Source organism: Vitis riparia, chromosome 8 (assembly GCF_004353265.1).
Source record: "Vitis riparia cultivar Riparia Gloire de Montpellier isolate 1030 chromosome 8, EGFV_Vit.rip_1.0, whole genome shotgun sequence".
Taxonomy (NCBI): Eukaryota; Viridiplantae; Streptophyta; class Magnoliopsida; order Vitales; family Vitaceae; genus Vitis; species Vitis riparia.
In genome coordinates, this window is record NC_048438.1 from 16,130,961 (window position 1) to 16,150,514 (window position 19,554).

Here is a 19,554-nt window from a genome sequence, read left to right on the forward strand (position 1 = left end):
AAATTGTTGTAAAAATAATTGAAAAACAATTAGGAAGAATTTAGAAATGATTTAGAAGTGAAACATTATGAAAAGAAAAAAAGAACTTATTTCATGGTGTCTGGATTTGGAAGGCTAAATACTGTGGAAAGGTTCAAATTTAGAAGTTTGGACAATAAGAAAATGTCTAAAACTATAAGGTTGAACACAACAAAAATGTTTGAATGAATGAGATTGAACAAAATGTCTGGAATGGATTATGCAAGGTACCACATTTTATGTCGATTTTCACTTATTATCTCTAGGAGGTTGTGACATGGTTTCAGGGGTTCAATGACTTAATACTCTAAGACCCATTGTGTGAGACTTTCATCAACTCAAAATGATATTTCAATTCAAGAATTGATGACATGTTCTATAAACAGCTACAAGTAGTGAAATCAAGTTTATTAGGCCAACATGAATTATGAAAACAATTGGCAAATCAAGGCATGGTATGATTGCTCAACTATTTTTTATCCTACCAAAGCCTATACCAACCAACTTTGAAAACCATAATCCCAATCTCCTAAATATCCTCTCTAAGTTTGAGATTGTATTTATAGAACCCCATGGTTTACCCCCATTATGATCCCATTAAAACCTTAAGTCCACCCTATAATTGTATGACCTTATTGTTATCCATATGCCCAAAAAAATGAAAATTGAGAAGATTGTGAGAGAAAAATTGTTGGTTGGTACTATTCGATCAAGTGTAAGGCCTTTTTCGTCCTTAGTATTGTTAATTTATAAAAAAAATATAACCCTTGGCGTATGTGTGTTGATTATTGAGCCTTAAACAAGGAGACCATTAAGGATAAATTTCCTATATTAGTGATTGATGAACATCTTGATGAACTACTTGGGACATAAGTTTTTTCAAAGTTGGATTTGCACTTTAGCTATCACCAAATATGAGTCCATCCATAAGACACTCCTAAGACAGTCTTTTGCACTTATGAAAGCCACTATGAATTCCTTGTCATGCCTTTGAAATGTGCTGACAACTTTTCTAAGTCTAATGAATGAGGTATTTTGGTTCTATCTTCTTCAATTTATTCTTGTGTTTTTTTTTTTTTTGTAACATCTTGATTTATAGTTGGACTTGGGAAAGACATTTGGATCGTTTATCCACCACCTTGTAGGTATTACCACAACATAAGCTCTTTATTAAGAAATTAAAGTATAGCTTCAATCAATCATAAGTGAAGTATTTGGGGCACTTGGTTTCCAAAGATAAGGTTTCCACATATTTGAAAAAAAGTGTTGCTATGCTTGCAAGGCCTACTTCCACAACATTGAAGAGCTTGTGAGGCTTTTTGGGACTCACAAGTTACTACAAAAGGTTTGTTTGAGATTACAAAGAAATTAATCAACCTTTTACTATGTTCTTTCAAAAAGATCAATTTCCAATGGACCATAGAAGTTGAAGTTGCATTTAATTCCTTAAAGTAAGCTATGAAATCCACACTTGTTCTCGCCTAGTTGGATTTTTCGAAAGAATTTATCGTTGAATATGATGCATTCGATATGGGGCTTGGGGTTGTCTTAATGCAAGAGGGACATCTAATAGCCTTTGCTAGTCACACATTATCCCTTAAAAGCCTTGGTATGTCAATGTATGAGAAGGAACTAATGGTAGTGGTTTTTGCAATTCATAAGTAGCATTCCTATCTTGTTTGGCATATCATTTAAGCTTAACATATATGCTAGACCAAAGAATCAACACCCCTGCACAACAACGTTTTTTATCTAAATTAATGGGTTATGACTTTGAAGTTGTTTATTATAGTGGCAAAGATAACAAAACAGCTAATGCACTTTCTTACCTCCCAAAAAATTCTAGCAATGGTTCGCACTTTTTAGGCACCCAACTAACGGCCTTGTTAAGCCCCATTTCTAATTGTCTTGATACATTGAGGGAAAGGGGGCAGCAAGACTCGTAACTACAGTTGTTAATTGACACACTTAAACTCAATCCACAATTCAAGCATAGTTATACTTGGTCAAATGGTCAACTTAAGTACAAGGGTCGCTTTGTCTTAGGTATAACTTCTTTCCTTAAAGATGCAATTTTACTTGAACATCATGATAGTCCCATTAGAGAACATTCAAGGGTTTGAAAGACTTATCATCAAATCAAGCGAGAATTTTATTGACCAAAATTAAAAGGAGATATCCAACGTTATGTTGTTGAATGTGATGTGTATAAGTGTAATAAATCTGAACATGTTGCTTCTTCAAGCTTTGCTTCAACCTTTCTCAATCTCTACTTGACCGACTCAATAAATACAACCACTTTATGGCATTGTGTCATCCTTATTCGACCGAGGATGTTGCTAAACTTTTTATTGACCATGTCTTTTGATTACATGGCATGCCTGCCACTATTGTCAGTGATAGAGATTTGGTCTTCAACAACACCTTTCGGAATACTCTTTTGAGATGCAAGGCACTCATCTGTGCAGCAGCTTTGCATATCATCCTCAGTCGAATGGATGAATAGAGGTTGTTAATAGTTGTTTGGAAACCTATCTCCATTGCATCATAGGTGATCGCCCAAAAAATGGTCGCATTGGCTTGCTTTGTCAGAATGGTGGTTTAACATTTCTTTCCACACAACCACTAAGCTTACATCATATGAAATTATTTATAGCCAACATTCTTCTTCTTTACCAATATATACTCCCGGTGATTCTAATGTGACAACTATTGACCACGAGTTGAAGGATTGCAATGTCATAATACGGGTGCTCAAAGAAAATTTAGAGAAAACTTAACACTGTAAGTAACAAGTTGACCAACTTCATTCTAAAAGATCCTTTGAGGCGGGGGATATGGTGGATCTTCGCCTCCAACCATATTGACAATCTTCTGTTGCATTCTGAAAAAATATGAAACTTTCTCCTCCATTTTATGGGTCTTTTCAAGTTCTCACTCATGTTTGATTTGTTGCCTATCGTTTAGCGTTACATTTTTCGTGCAAAATTCACCCTGTTTTTCATGTTTCCTGCCTAAAGAAGAAGATTAGCCACCAATTAGTTGCGGAACCCAAGCTACCAGCCGTTAACAAAGACGAACAGGTCTTGTTTGAAACCCTTGCAATTCTGGATTATCGTATAGTCAAATATAGCAACTCCCCCAAAGACTTAAGTCCCGATTAACTAGTCCAATTCATTCTAAGAGGATGCCCCATGGGAAGATTTGGAACCACTCAGCCGCCATTTTTCTCGCTTCAAACCTTGAGGACAAAGTTTTTCAGGGGAAGAGAATGTTACATACCTACCTATTATTAAGAGTAGCAAATAAGAAAGGATTTCAAATACGCAAATAATTAAGTATAAGTGCCGAGATCATGAGTATGAAATATTCTAGTCTTTCTTATTGAATAGGTATTGTAAGGGAGGGGGAAATCATCTAACTATTGTAATCTTTTCTGAACTTTCATATATAAACCTCTGTCAATTTTCCTTTCTTCTTCCGGGTTGTATCAACTCACGTGAGTAGAATTGTGGAACTCATTCGCACCAGAAGTGCAAGTATCCGGAAGATGTTGCATTAACGGTAATCTTTTCTGATTACGCGTTGGATATTTTTCAAAGAATGCACGAGATTTTTGGGTGTCAACCAGGAAAAATATCCTACAATTCACTTCTTAATGCTTTCATTCAGTCCAATAAATGGGTCCACGCCTAGTCGTTTTCTGTCTACTTTGAAACGGTGGGTGGTTCTCCAAATTTGCAAAGCTATAATATTTTCATCTAACATTTCTTGTAGGAAGAAGCAATTTGAGAAGGCCAAGGAACCGTTGAATTGGATGTGGGAGCAGGGTTTGAAACCTTATGTTTTTAGCTACGGTACTTTGATCAATGCGCTAGCGAAGAACGGTTATATGTCAGATGCGTTCAAGTTGTTCGATGAAATGCCTGAAAGAGAGGTAACCCCTGATGTGGCGTGTTATAACATTTTGATTGATGGGTTTTTCAAGAAAGGTGATCTTTTGAATGCTAATGAGATTTGGGAGAGGTTGTTTACCCAAACGTCCTTATAACGTTATTATTAATGGTATCTGTAAATGTCGGAAGGCTTGATGAGAGTTTGGAGATTTGGCGTAGCATGAAAGAAAATGAGCGAGTACAGGATTTGTTTACTTAAGGTACTTTGATACATGAATTGTGTGGGTTGGGGAATCTTGATGGGGTGATAAGAGTTTATAAAGCAATGTTCAAGGGTGGGGTATCTCCAGATGTGGTTGTACATAATACAATGCTTAATAGGGATTCTCGGGTAGGGAGAATTAAGGAATGTTTGGAGTTGTGGAAGGTAATGGGGAACGATGGTTGCTGTAGTATTGTCAGTTACAACGTACTGATCACTAATCAGAGGGTTGTTTGAGAATAGGAAGGTGGATGAAGCAATTTCAATTTGGGAGCTCTTGCCAGAGAAAGGTTGCTGTACAGATTCCACAACGTATGGAATCTTGATTCATGGATTGTGCAAGAACGGCTACTTGAATAAGGCTTTATCAAGCTTAGAAGAGGCAGAAAATGGTGGATTTGGATACGTTTGCATGTTCATCGATGATTAGTGGATTAGGCAGAGAAGGAAGATTAGATGGAGTGGTTGGTATCCTTGATAGGATGACTAAGCATGGCTGTAGACCAAATCCTCGTGTTGTAATGCAGTCATTAATGGCTTTGTCCGAGCTTCAAAACTTGAGTATGCAATTCGGTTTTTTGGGGGTATGGTCAATAACCTTGTGAAGGAAATGCTGCAAAAAGGGTGGAAGCCAGACACGATCACATATAGCTTGTTGATGAATGGCCTTTGTCAAGGCAAGCTTGACATGCCCCTCAACTTCTGGTTCCAAGCCCTTGAGAGAAGGGTTTCAAGCCAGGTGTGAAGATGCACAAGGTTATAATTCATGGGCTCTGCTCTTCAGGAAAAGTTGAGGATGCTTTGCAGCTATATTAAAAAAACGAGGCAATGGAACTGTGTTCCAGATCTTGTGACCCACAATACTATCATGAAGGATTTCTATAAAGTAGAAGATTTTGAAAAGGCACCAGAGATTTGGGATCGCATTTTACAAAATGGTCTACTACCAGATAGCATCCCCTATAATATTACCCTTGAGGGTCTTTGTTCTTGCTACAGAATATCAGGTGCCATTGGATTCTTGGATGAAGCAGTAAATCGTGGAGTTCTTCCAACTGCTATCACATGGAACATACTTGTCAGGGAAGTACTTGATAATAGGGCTTTGACATGATTCTTTGGGCATGAAATATCATGGGAGTAAGTTTTTGGCTTCTTGTGTTTTTTCTTGTCGCATATATGCCAACAATTGTTGCTTCTGAATATATTCCACGTATTCCTTTCACAATTTAAAAATGGTCTACAACCAGATACAATCTCCTAGAATATTTACACTTGAGGGCCTTTGTTCTTGCTACAGAATATCAGATGCCATTGGATTCTTGGATGAAGCAGTAGATCATTGGGTTCTTCCAACTGCTATCACATGGAACATACTTGTCAGGGCAGTGCTTGATAATAGGGCTTTGACATGATTCTTTGGCCATGAAATATCATGGGAGTAAGTTTTTAGCTTCTTTTTTTTTTTTTTCCTGTCCAATATATGCCAACAATTGTTGCTTCTGAATATATTCCACATATTTCTTTCACAAGTTTTCACGCATGCATCAATCCCAAGGAATTACTCACATGGGGATATTTTGAACTTGTAAACTTCTGTTTTTCTTTGAAAAGGTCTGTGACAAGCTTTCAAGTTCCATTCAGTTCCTAGAGAATACTAAGGAAAGAAATAAAGCAAAGAAAAATGAATTTTTTATATTTTGTTTTACTATAGAAAGTACAAATGAAAGTTAAATATAAAATTTTAAATTATTTAATCTTTATTTATAAGGGTTAAACAAGTGAAATTAAAGTAGGATATAAAAATAATTTATTGATTTTTTTTTATTTTTTTCACTTTTTCTTTCTATCTATTTTTCCTTTCTATTTTCTTTTTTCTTTTATTTTCTCTTAAACTTTTCAGGAATCAAACATAACCTTGATGTTTATCAGCCATTTCTCTGCTTATTTTAGTTTTTGGGACTCTGAAGTCATTTCCCAATATTATGTCCATTATTGCAGGTTGATTTTGATCTTTTTTTTTAAAAAAAATTTGTCAAATGTTAAGAGTCAAGACCAATTCATCCAGTTGATGAAACGATCAGTCCAGTGAGAGAGTCAGTCTGCTAAAACAAGACTTCTACTTGGCTCTCATCGAATGTCATTCATGTAAGTTTATGTATCACCAGAAGCTCAATGGAAAATCATTCTTTGAACTATAAGCATGTTGGAATGCCAAATACAGTGGCACATGTACTTACCAGCAGTTGTGTATTCTCCACTCAGAATCCTGTAAAAGATTAGGGGCATCTACCTGACCTTATATACTGCCTGGATTATTAACCTGAGTAGTGTTGTGTTTGGGTTGGGGGCAGGTTGGGGGTGTGGGAGGGAATTATATCCTCATCTCTAGGTTTTAGTTTCATTACAGAAACCTCCTTATATGCTTTTGAAAATACATTGATCCCCCAGTTAGTGATGAAGAAATGGAGTGAAACTATGTTGGCAACCTTTTTTATAACTTCATGTTGTTTGGTCTCCCTTGTAACTAAGCTTCAAGGGAGGGGAGAGTATCTTTTTAAAATTGAGGGAGGCCCCTAAAGCTAAACTGAGTTCATCAAATGCGGGTGTATTCTTGGGGTAGCTAGAAATAGCTTGCCAACTTGGATATGTCGGGTAGAAAACATTACGCATTTGTCTGCTATTTGTAGCTTGCCCATACTACAAAAACGGTGTCAAAGAAATCAAAATATGTATCTAGATCTCTTTGCATCAATCTTTAAATTGTTCTAAAACTGATATAAAAGCTTGAGTTATGGTTATTATTATTATTATTCCCAATATCACGATGGAGCAGAATTCATCATAAAGCATCATATTGTGGTAACCCAGTTACCTGGGTTTTGGTGATTGTAGAGTTATCATCAAGATGAAATGTGGATGATGCAAAAGCCAAGTGGCCTGATGTATCAAACCCAACCAGTGAGACTTTGGTTGGGGTTATTGTATCATGCTATAGTGATCCAAGATAGTGGAAAATTATATGTAAGAAATTAATTTACAACAGGGGAAATAAAGGATTTCACTTGTTTTCTTCCTCAGTCTTTTCCTTTTCTGTTCTTTCTGCTTCTGTTGTCATCCTCTGCTCATAGATGAATTGAGAAAGCAAAGCCACCAAAATTGCCCCCAGAACTGCAACTTTCCGCCAATCATATGAAGGAGAGATCAGATTGTCAATGATCCCGATGACTAGCACCGCAACTAATGCAAGGTAAATGTTCCTTCTGATTTTTGATCCAGCATTTTCTTTGGTAAGCTCTCTAATCTTCTCCATTTCCTCCTTAGCTTCTGCTTTTTCTTTAGTTGTCCTTTGCCTCAGGTTCTTGAAGAACAGCCCTTCATTCCTTTCTTTCTCAATTTGACCTTCGAAGTCTGCTAACTTCTTCTCATTATTTTCTATCTCCAGTCTACTCATCTCTGAGGATTCCTGGAAGGCTTGCATCTGACTCTCCATGTTCTCCATAATCTGCTAATCACAAATGAATAAGAAGTGGTATTATCATCCGAAGCAAGACCCTTGTATCTCTATGCATTGGATGGGTATATAAGAAGGTGAACAGACCCTAGTGCCAGCTTCTTCGAGTTCTTTGAGTGCATTTTCTCCTATCTGATCAAACTCAGCATTGGCCTCTTCAGCAAATTGAGTTAGATAAGCTGACCTCTCATCCAAGTAGTCAGTGAGACGGACTTTCTGAGCCTGAAGCATGGCGATTCTGGCAAGAAGTTCCTGCTTGCGAGAATCTCCTTCAGGTAATGAACCATCTGATGGACTCGAATCATCGTCGTTGGACTTGCAGAGGGAGAGAGTTGACCGCTTCTTGGGCAGTCTTCTTGTGTGGAAAAGCACATATTTGGTGGAAGTGAAGGAGGTTTGAGTGGCTTTGAGGGCAATCATCTATTCCCTTGTATTTGCTGTCGGATGGAGAGACGAGAGAAGAGAGGAGAGGAGAGGAGAGAAAGCAGGAGAGAAGATGATTTATATACACAAGGAGTATTTTGAACCTCCCATTGAATGTACATTATCCCTTTCCATTATTATATAATGTTTATCGTTGAAAAGTGAGGTGAAGTGGTTACAACTTACAATATCTTTCCCTGGGGAAAAGTGTCACAGTCAGAGACACTCTTTCCTTTCTCTTCTTTTTCTTGAATTCGCGTTAGGGCCCAAAGAAGATAATATATTTTCCTTCTGCAATCTGCATCACACATTCACACGACAGTATACTGGTCCGTCCGTTTGTGGGGCTATTTTTTCACACTTCTTTTTTTCCTTATTATTAACGGGTGGATAGGGCCGATGCTTGGGTGGGGCCTTTTGGGGACACAACTAAGAACAATATAACCATTTTAAATTGATGAATGGCAAGTAATATAAAAGAAATACATTTAAATTTTATAATATGAAAAAAAAGGTAAGGAATAATAGTACTACGGAAAGGAAGAAAAATGTTCTTTCTTCCTTTTTTTTTTTTTACCTTCACATTTGTGAATGCAAATTAAGTCAAAGTTTGACATTAAGAACATCGAAACTAGGAAATTGACAAATACTTTATAATCAAGACTCAAACACAATACTTACAAGAACTTCAATAATATTCAAGGAAAAGAAAATTAAATCTTGAAGTTGAAACACCATGCCCACAACCATATAAAGGATATAGAATAAATAACAACCCAATTACACTGCTCGATGTGTGTCAGCCAGGACGGCCAGTCACCTTCTTGTAAGTATACCATTTTGCGATCCAAAGATACACAAGGAAGTTGAGCAGGCTAAGAATGGCCAATAGCCAATAGAAATAGTCCAGATGACCCCTATTCATATTATCTGGAATCCACCCCATCTTCCCATTTCTTGTAGTCACTTTATTCACAATTGTAACTAGCAGAGTACTTAAATAATTTCCCAATGCATTAGTTGTGAGTGACAGAGCCGAGCACAAACTTCTCGTGGCATCGGGCGCTTGGTCATAGTAAAACTCCAATTGTCCAATGAAGGTAAAAACTTCTGCACAACCAATCAAGAAATACTGTGGGACTTGCCAAAATATTGACATGGGGATGTACTCAAGATCATAGTAGTTATGCTTCCTCACATAGTTGAGCCGAATAACCTCCAAAATCCCAGCAACAATCATGGAAATAATGGAAATAACAAGCCCAATACCCATTCGTTGCAGCTGAGTGAATCCCCGTTCATGGCCTGTGAACTTCCTAGCAAATGGAACAATGATTCGATCATAAACGGGTGCCCAAAAGATAACACTGAGAGTGTCAAAGAGAGAGAGGGATGCTGATGGAATCTTGAAGTTGGGGCCCATGTGTTGGTCCATGGTGTTGCCTTGCAAAACAAACATAGTACTCATTTGACTATAGACAGTTGAAAAGAGTATTCCAGTTGCCCATACTGGGAGCAACCGAAGGATGGACTTGAGCTCTTCAACTTGGGTCACTGTGCAGAGTTTCCATGGGTTATTCGAGCTCTTCACATGGTCGCTTTCAACCTCTACAGCAGCCTTGTCAAAAAATCTGGGATTGGATAATTTTAATCAGGATCCCAATTGAACTATCAAGATTAGTAGGTATGGATCATCAATCAGAGACTGCATAGAACTAAAGCTGTTAAAGAAAAATGCAAAACAAATGTTGCAGCTCCTATGTTTGTATCAGTTGATACCGTGTTTTAACAATTTATTGAAATACATTTTTTTAAGTATTTGACAAACAAAATAATTGAAATTTTGAATCAAGGAAAAACAGAAAAGACTAGGCTAGCTAATGAATTTCACCTAGTTTGCTGATTATCATAAAACCTTGGAAAAAGACTGGGGTAAGTCATGGAATTTCACTAAATAAATAACTCAAAAGTAACATCTAGTATTCCACATACCTCAATTTTTCAGTGTGTTCAAGTTTGCAACTTCCTTTAATATTACTTTCTGCATCTTTAGTCTCGTAAAGAAGAGACTTATCATTGGGAACTTTCACATGATATTTCCTTGTGGATGCAACCAGAACCTGGCAAATTCGCGTTAGAGGACTCCCTCCAGGTTTTTGAAGCCGGTACATCCTGCTACCTGAAAAGAAAGACACAACTGCAATGGCCATTGCAACTGCAGGGATCCCAAACCCCCAACCCCAACCCACATTCATTTGTATCCAGACCAAAACTGAGGAAGCTATAAGCGCTCCAACGTTTATGGAAAGGTAAAACCAATTGAAGAAAGAGCTCTTCTTCTTCTTCTCAGCCTCATCATTCACATCAAATTGATCAGCACCAAAGGATGAGACGCATGGCTTGATTCCACCCGTTCCAAGAGCAATTAAGTATAGTGCTATGAAGCATACTGCACTTTGTAATTTAGTTGGGTCACAACCATTATCATCGCATGATGGCCTTAGTCCTTTAATAGAAGCAGTCATGGTTAACAACACCATTCCCTATAACAACAACAAATATTAACATTCTTTATTTTGATGAAAAATAATAGTACTTTATAGTTAAGCTATCCTATTAAGTTAATTCCTAAGCGCTTTAATGTACCCAATTCAAGATTTTCTTACACAAGAAAGAGCAAGATACTTTTAAGCTTTAAAATAAACTTACACAGAAATAGATGATTGAGAAAATGGCAATTATCCAAAATCTTCCGAAATATGCATCAGCCAAAAATGCTCCTATCAATGGGGTGATATAGCAAGTCCCTGACCAATTTGTGACATTGTTTGAGGCAGTCACATTTCCCTGGTTGAGACGTATCTGGAGGTAGTTAACCAGATTGGTACTCATCCCATAGTATGCCAACCTCTCACAACATTCATTCCCTGTAAAAATGTATTAGGTTAAACATGGTGATCAAGCAAAACACCCAAAAGGACAGAAACAAAACACTATTACAAATAAAACATTAGTAAATGGAAATGTATAAATAATGATAGAGTAAGAGATAAAACATATAAGACTTTAGAACCATACCAAGGATAAAGCGGCAAGCCTTCCATTGTCCAGTTTTCTTCTTATTAGCAGGTTTGTTGTGGATATTCATTGTCCCATCTTTTGTGTACATGTCGTCCTCTGCCATGGTATGCTCCCTGTGTTTCTGACTCACCTACAATTTCAGCATGAACAATTCTAAAACAATGACATTTGATAGAAGAATTTGATTTGATTTGATTTTTTATTTAAAAAAATATTGCATTCAAATTGAAGGCACAAAGAAGTGTCAGTCTTCTAAATGGAAGGATTGGAGTGACACTTCTTTGAATTGCCACTATATTGTTAGCACACTCTATCCGCAAGGTCAAAAGATAAAATATTGATAGGCATATGGTATTGTCTTCCCTTCCATACCCGATTTTTAAACATGAAATGACCAGAGAAACACCCAACCAAATCAGGATATGCACGAGTGAAAAGGCCTAAATTTTCTAAGTTACTGCAATTCCCATTAAATATATCATTTGCTAGAGAACAACAATGGGACAACAAAGAGACACAATCGGCAACTGAATCCATGGATCAACTTTAACAAAAACCCATCTTCAGATCAAACTTCCAACCCAAAATTGTACAATCAACAACATTTTTTTCTACTCTTATTGTGACATATATCAAAAAGAGGAGTAAAAAAAACATTGGAGTCATAATTGTGGAAACCCACCAAATAACATAGCAGTTGATGGGATAAGACGATAGGGCAATAATCCAAGAATTAAAGAAAAAACATATTCGGCATCCATTGTTCACAGACTCCTTACTCTTGGGATAGATATATCTGGATATTCCCAAGGTTATTGAAGATTAAAGAACAGACCCATTGAAGAAGAATCAACTATGGAGCAGCCAGAAGACAATACCACCGACATGACTGCATGCACATGCATAATTAAAGACGAACCTCGAGAAAGAAGGGGAGAGAGAGATGAGACATACCTTGAGTGAAAATTAGAAAGTAGAAGGGAAGTCTCAGTGAGAGTCTAGGGTTTTGGGGCAGAGGGAATGCTAGAAAAACCAGGAGACCGAGCCCGGTTCGCCTTCCAATCTCCTGCAAGATATGGAAGGAGATCACATCACTGTCCATCTGTTGCCTGCAAGGCTAAATATTCCAAATGGTAGGCATATATTTTCATCTTTTTGCAGTGGTATCCTTGGATTTGTGCTATATTCTTAGTTGCTCCCCGTCTCTACTCTTTAATTGCGGAAAGGAAAAATAGGAAAAAATAAATTACTATACAAAAAATTAGAGATTTTTAAAATTTTAAAATTAAAAGAGGAGGAGAGTGAATGCAAGTAGCAAACGCGTGTGGAACAACCCTCTTATTCATGGATGATGAACCCATTTGATTGGATAGTGACAGTACGCGCTTTGAGTTACAGGTGTACTATGTATGCGAATATTGCTGAAATTGGAAATCCTAATGAAAGGAATTTCCTTTTCCCGAAGGTTGTCTGTTGGGATACTGAATCTCCAACGACACGTTTCCTATGGCAAGGCAATTCCTAAATAATCTATTCTATGGGTATTTCTGCAAAAATAAAGACTTTATAGATATTTATTTATTTATTTTTTATAAAGAGACTGTTTTAAAAGGTAAAGATATTTTCATATTAGGTAAAGATATTTTATTGTAATGTTTTTGGAAGATATTAGCGGAGGGTCCTTGAAATTAATGTGCTGACTAAAAGTGTGGATCCCTTTTCGGAAAAAGTGGATCCTTTTCGGAAAAAGTGGAAAATGGAATTTCAGGGAGTTTTTAGAATTTAAGTTTACCATAATAAATCAGTCAACTAATTACAAATAAATAAAAAATAAATAAAAATTGAATTTTGAATTTTGAATTAAGGATTTTTCAAAAATTAATTATTTAGTAGAAGGCTAAAATTTTGAGATTTTTAAAATAATTAAATATAAAATTAGTAGATAATGATGTTTCATTTAAAAATTATCTATAATATAAAGCATGTTATATCTTACAATATAAATTAAAGATGACTTTTCCTAATATGACCGAGAACTAAAAAAGATATGAATATTAAATAGATTCTGTGGAAGTTTTTATTTGTTTTTTTTTTTATTTTATTCAAATCCTACTATTAACTATTATTCTTTTAATTAAAAATAATTTTTAGTGTTTTTTGAAATCCTAATATATTGAAGATAAATATTATTCATTTAATAAAAGCTATTTTAAAATAAATAAAAAAATTTAGAGGGGCAAAGTTTCTATTTTATTTTAGAATTAATTAATTAAAATGGATGAACTCATATTTGTGAATTTAATATTTTCCATGTTTTTAGTTGAAGAGTAATACATTTTTGACATAATGCTCTTAATTATTTTAAATATTTATATGTAAGTTTTAAATAAGATGTTATTTTTATGAGAAAAGAATGAGGACATTTTTATCATGATAAAATAAATGAATAAATAAAATGTTAGATTTCCAAAATTGGATTTTAATAAACGTTTTAATCAAATAACCATTTATTTTACATTTATAGAAATTGAGGGAATATACCTGATTGATTGGCTTGTACAACCCACATTTAAGGGATAGAAAAATTGTTTTCAAATTTATATTATGAATTTATAAGGATGCCAATGTAATCAAATTAAGATAAGTTTTTTTTTTCTTAATTTAATATTAGATGTAATTTACTTTTAAACTTTTTTTAAAAAAAATTTTCACTCATTTACCAATATTTTTATTTGAATAGAAAAAAATTAAAATATGTGATTTTTTTTTTAATGAGTTTATTACATTTTACCTTCTCCATCTATATTGTGTTTTTCACATTATCACCCTTCAGTTTAAAATCAAGCAATGTACCTTTGGTGAATTATTAGTGTTAGATTTGTGTTTGGGGTTGAAGTTTGAGATTTTATTGTAAATTTGGAATTTTGTTTTTTGAAATTCTCCCTTTTTTTGGTTTTGGCAATTAGGTTTTTTTTTTTTTTTTTTAATAAATGGATAGAATTTGGCCTAATAGGTGTTAGATTGAATTCATGAGTTGGTTTTTTGTGGTAGTTTTGACTTGGGGATTGAATTTGATATTTTAGCGGACATTTGGGTTTTTTTTGTTGTGAAAAGCTCCTTTTTATTCTCACTCTCATTTTCTTTTGGATCCCTAATTTTAAATCCAATACAAGTTAAATCCAAAACCTAATTTTAAACCTAAAGGACAATATGCAAAACATAAGATATGTAGAGCACTGTAATTTAAGAAGGTTAGGGTGCAATAACCTAAGGGAGCAATGTGCAAAAAATAGAATAGTTTGAGGGGGTAAAGTGTATTAAACATTTTTATTATTAATCCAAAAGTTAGGTGGTCATAAGATTTTTTTATTATAATATTTCTATTATGAGATCTTTAGAAATATGTTAAATTATTATTTTTGGTTAAATAAGAATTAATATAAAAATTAATTTTCTTAGATGTTAACTTTTAGAATATAAAGAGCAAACAATTCAACACTTAATAAAAAAAAACTCAATATTTAATGCTACTGAGTTGTATCTTTAAAATGAAATAAAATTAAGTTTTATTTAAATTTTAGTAAAAATGACAATCATAACCTAAATTCCTTATTCACGCTTCTAAAGAAGGTTTGGGTTTGTTTAGTAGCTTTTTTTTATAACAATTCTATATTCTTTAAAATAAAAAATTAAGAAAATAAATTTAACAAAAAAAATTATTTTCTATTTTATGTTCTTAAAAAAAATAATACAATGTTTTCAGATAACATCTTTTAATTATTTTTTATTATTTTTATTTGTTTTTAAGTATTATTTTAGAAAATAATTATACAAATATATAAAATGATTAAAAATAAAGTATTGTAGATAAAATTTGTTTTTAGAATATATTTAAAAATATTAAAAATAAATTAAAATATTTTATCTTCCCAAACAAATTTTTGTTTTACAAAGCATAAATTTGATGCAGTAGGAAGTTAGTGACTTTGACAATGTGGTCCTACACAAAAAGAGGGCGACATAATAGTAATAATTTGAAGTTTAATTTTTTTTTAATAATAAAAAATATGTAAATTTAAAACAGATAAAGGGAATTACAAAATAAAATCTTATTAAAACAGGATTGCAATAGCAAATTTCCATTTGGAGTAGACAAGCTGTCAGGTATCCAAATACAAAAGCAATGGTAGGTCAAAGCCTCTATGGCACCATGTGGACTTAACACAGAAATATAAATCAGCTCCGCATGAACCACTCACTGAGCTAGACCATGTGACAGGATTAGGTCAAAATATTACTCGGCCCCGTTCTCACTACCTCCAGTTCTGTTCCTTAATGGCTATAAACAGCAACTCTGTCAACTTCTTATGGCAGCCCTATACTCACTACACTCAAGGGTAAGGCCCGGAGACTATGTAGGGTGACGCGTGAAAGGTCCAAATTCGTGGATCTTTTGGTGGTGAACACATGTGATTGGACAGTGACAGTATACCATTTGAGTTGCAGGTGTATGTAAACATGGCTCGAAAGGGAAATCCTTGCTTGTAAACGGAATCTCCCTGTCCCGCAGGTGGTTTGTTGGGATACTGAATCTCCAATGGCAGGTTTCCTATGGTCCAATTAAAAATTTAAATAAATAGACGCTTGCTAGATGAATAAGGTCATAGTAGGAGAAGAGGAGTAAATTTTTATCTAACTATATTATGCATACAAAAAATTCAAAACTTAGACTAGTAAATGTTGGAATTTTTATGTGTGGACTTACATAATCAATTTAATAATGTCATAAATCAGTGTTATTTATTTTTGCATTGTGGTCCATAATGGGACTGGACACATATTGTTGCTTGATTTTTATGGGCTCACCCTAATTCACTTGACTGGCCCATTAAGTCAAGTGGTGGTCCAAATAATGTGTGTGATATATATATGAATATATATATATATATATAAAAGAAAAGGAAGGGCTCCCTCTCTGGCTGTCTCCATGCTCCTTCCTCCTTTGGCTGAAAGAGAGCACGCACTCTCGTTTTGGACTGAATCCGGGTGTAGAAGGGAAGAGCTCATTAACCCGTAATTCTCGCATCATCAAGCACTGGAGGAGCTTCCTGAATACCAGAAAAGAGGAAGAAATGGTTTTTCACGGAATTAACCAAGGTGAACGTTTCCGTTTTTGCCGTTCAATGCATGCTTAAATGTCAACATGTGATCCTATGCTGTTTAAATTTTCTTCAATTGGTATCAGAGCGTGCATGATTGACATTTGAGCTGCAATTTTGGATTAATTTTTGTTTTCCCGTTTTCTGGTTGCGGAAGACAATTTTTTGGGGTTTTTTCGTTTGGTGTTAATTCTTGGTTTTCAAGCCCGATTGTTGTTGGAAACTTGTAGAGAATATTGTTTGGAGCAAAACCCATCATTTTATTTGATTTTTGGAGCTTGTTTGGTGGGATTTCGAGAATTAGGGCTTGCTTTTGTTCTTCCTATTATGCGTTTTTTGTGCAAATTTTGGGATTAGATTGAAGGTTGATGTTTGAGGATGGAAATCTAAGCGTTTTTTGTTGGAAAATGCCCAAAATTTTGGCCGAAAAAGGAAAAAAAAAAAAATTTTCTCCTGCACCAGCCCGTGTTCAGCTGGAGAAGGAGATGAATAGTGACATGATGACGTCATCATGACGTCATAAAAAAAAAAAAAAAAACCAAATTTTTTTTTTTTTGTTTGTTGCCTTGGTATTCTTGGATTGATTGAGCATATGCTAGAATTATTATACATTTGTTAAATTTGACTTTATTGGGACAATTATTATTATTATTGGTTTTATGGTATAATTTTTTATTTTGTACCAATAATGTTGTTCAAGGTCAATTTTGTTAACTATTTGAATTTATTGTGGCAATTTATAACACTTGTGTGATTGCCTATCGCAATTCCAAGTGTGTCAAGTTGCGCAAATTGAATATTTTAGTTTATCATGACAATAGTGAACATATGTGTGGTTGCCTATCGTGATCATATATGTGTCAAATTGTCTTTGTTAAGATATTTTATCTCCCTCTTTTGATCGCTTTATTATTGTGATTACTAAGATCCATACGGGTATTGTAATTGTCCTATCGATGATAACAATGCTTGGTAGGATGCTTAGATTGGTGAAGGAAATTGATTATATATTATGAACCGTACTAATTTTCTTTGCCCTTTCGGTAATAAAATTGGTATATCTTGGTTGTGATATTTAATTAGTTGTCCTTACCGCTGTGGAATTTTCAAAATTCCAAGCTATTGCTAAATTGAGAAATTCTGGAAACTAGCAAATGCATGATTTTGTAGTAACATGCATATTGCTTAATTTTGCTATTTTCCAGCTACTAGCAATCCTGGTATTACTCTGAAATTGTCTGCCATCAAACCTCTTACTGGAATAATTTTGAGGAATGTTTTGAGTCTTTCAATGTGCATATGACTATCCACATTTTGGACTTGGCTTTGAGGGTTGATGAGCCAAGTAAGCCCACTGATGTGAGCTCTGCAGATGAAAGATCTAGTGGTATCTGAAGTTTGATAGTATTATCACCCAAAATGGTTTTAAAGAGAATACAGTTGACAGATGCATATATTTGAGGGTCAGTGGGAGTAGTTACATATTTCTTGTTGTATATGTTGATGATATACTACTCGCATCAAATGATTCTGACTTGTTGTTTGAGACAAAACACATGCTGTCAACCCATTTTGACATGAAGGATCTTGGTGAGGCTTCTTATGTTTTGGGCATAAAGATTCTTCGTGATAGGGATAATGGAGTGCTTAAATTGTCACAAAGAACCTATTTTGAGAAGATATTGAAGAGGTTCAATATGCACAACTGTAAATCTACTAAAGCGCCAATTGTGAAGGGTGATAAATTTTCAAAGGCTCAGTGTCCTCAAAATGATGATGAGAGAGAGGAAATGAAGACCATTCCTTATTCATCTATGGTGGGCAGCCTTATGTATGCTCAAGTATGTACACGCCCTGATATTGCTTTTGTTGTGGGCATGTTGGGAAGGTACTTGAGCAATCCTGGGAGTCAACATTGGAAAGCAGCTAAGAAGGTCCTTAGGTATTTGCAAGGAACTAAGGACTTAATGTTGACATATCAGCGCACCAGCTTACTTGATGTAGTTGGGTTTTGTGATGCTGATTTTGCTGGCTGCATAGATGATAAGAAATCCACTACGGGGTATATTTTTATGATGGCAGGAGGAGCTGTATCTTGGAAAAGTGTCAAGCAGACACTTACAGCATCCTCAACTATGGAGGCAGAGTATGTGGCATGTTATGAGGCTTGTTGTCATGCTATGTGGATGCGGAATTTCATTTCAGCTTTGGGAGTTGTTGACTCCATTTCTAGACCGCTGAAATTATTTTGTGATAATTCCGCAGTTGTTGCTTTCTCCAAGAACACTAGGAATATTTCTCGCTCCAAACATATTGATGTAAAGTTCTATTTTGTTAAGGAGAAAGTGGCGGAGTCTCTTGTTGATATTGAACACATGTCCACAAAAAGTATGTTGGCGGATCCATTAACAAAAGGCTTACCCATAATTGCGTTTCAGGAACATGTATCTCAAATGGGGTTGTTGCAAGCCTAGGTTGTATTAAGTTAGTGGGAGCCATTTTTTGGTATTATAATATTATGGTATTGTTGGAAGGATTGCTACTATTGTATATTTCCCTGTGAATCAAGCAATGAAGCATGTATGATTACTTTTGATTATTTATTTTGATGAGATTCTATGGGACATTGATTTATAATTATGTGTATGTTGTAATGTTTGATTATGTAGTCCAAGTGGGAGATTGTTGGAATTTTTATGTGTGGACTTACATAATCAATTTAATAATGTCATAAATCAGTGTTATTTATTTTTGCATTGTGGTCCATAATGGGACTGGACACATATTGTTGTTTGATTTTTATGGGCTCACCCTAATTCACTTGACTGGCCCATTAAGTCAAGTGGTGGTCCAAATAATGTGTGTGATATATATATGAATATATATATATATATATATAAAAGAAAAGGAAGGGCTCCCTCTCTGGCTGTCTCCATGCTCCTTCCTCCTTTGGCTGAAAGAGAGCACGCACTCTCGTTTTGGACTGAATCCGGGTGTAGAAGGGAAGAGCTCATTAACCCGTAATTCTCGCATCATCAAGCACTGGAGGAGCTTCCTGAATACCAGAAAAGAGGAAGAAATGGTTTTTCACGGAATTAACCAAGGTGAACGTTTCCGTTTTTGCCGTTCAATGCATGCTTAAATGTCAACATGTGATCCTATGCTGTTTAAATTTTCTTCAGTAAAAGGACAGCATTTAAC

The 19,554-nt window shown here is 34.9% G+C and overlaps 2 protein-coding genes and 1 long non-coding RNA gene across 4 annotated transcripts; 1 reads left to right on the top strand and 2 right to left on the bottom strand.

The window, feature by feature from the left end:
* Nucleotides 1–2,824: 2,824 nt before the first annotated feature.
* Nucleotides 2,825–7,783, top strand: LOC117919609. Of its 2 annotated transcripts, XR_004652100.1 has the most exons (4): nucleotides 2,825–3,582; nucleotides 3,796–5,316; nucleotides 6,178–7,426; nucleotides 7,622–7,783. It is a non-coding gene; the product is annotated as an uncharacterized LOC117919609 (long non-coding RNA). The 2 variants fall into 2 exon arrangements; XR_004652101.1 differs by lacking the exons at nucleotides 6,178–7,426; nucleotides 7,622–7,783 and adding an exon at nucleotides 5,477–5,963 and having other exon boundaries at nucleotides 2,829–3,582.
* LOC117919608 lies at nucleotides 7,125–8,171 on the bottom strand. The gene is made up of 2 exons (XM_034836807.1): nucleotides 7,778–8,171; nucleotides 7,125–7,681 (listed from the first exon to the last, which is right to left on the bottom strand). Exons 1-2 carry the CDS (start codon nucleotides 8,108–8,110, stop codon nucleotides 7,238–7,240), a joined length of 777 nt encoding a protein of 258 aa, XP_034692698.1. The 5' UTR covers nucleotides 8,111–8,171; the 3' UTR covers nucleotides 7,125–7,237.
* A 558-nt stretch (nucleotides 8,172–8,729) lies between these two features.
* LOC117920098 (protein NRT1/ PTR FAMILY 8.1-like) lies at nucleotides 8,730–12,283 on the bottom strand. The gene is made up of 5 exons (XM_034837452.1): nucleotides 12,149–12,283; nucleotides 11,192–11,324; nucleotides 10,823–11,040; nucleotides 10,106–10,656; nucleotides 8,730–9,744 (listed from the first exon to the last, which is right to left on the bottom strand). The coding sequence occupies exons 2-5, from the start codon at nucleotides 11,295–11,297 to the stop codon at nucleotides 8,913–8,915; spliced, it is 1,707 nt and encodes a 568-aa protein (XP_034693343.1). The 5' UTR covers nucleotides 11,298–11,324; nucleotides 12,149–12,283; the 3' UTR covers nucleotides 8,730–8,912.
* Between the last annotated feature and the right edge of the window lie 7,271 nt (nucleotides 12,284–19,554).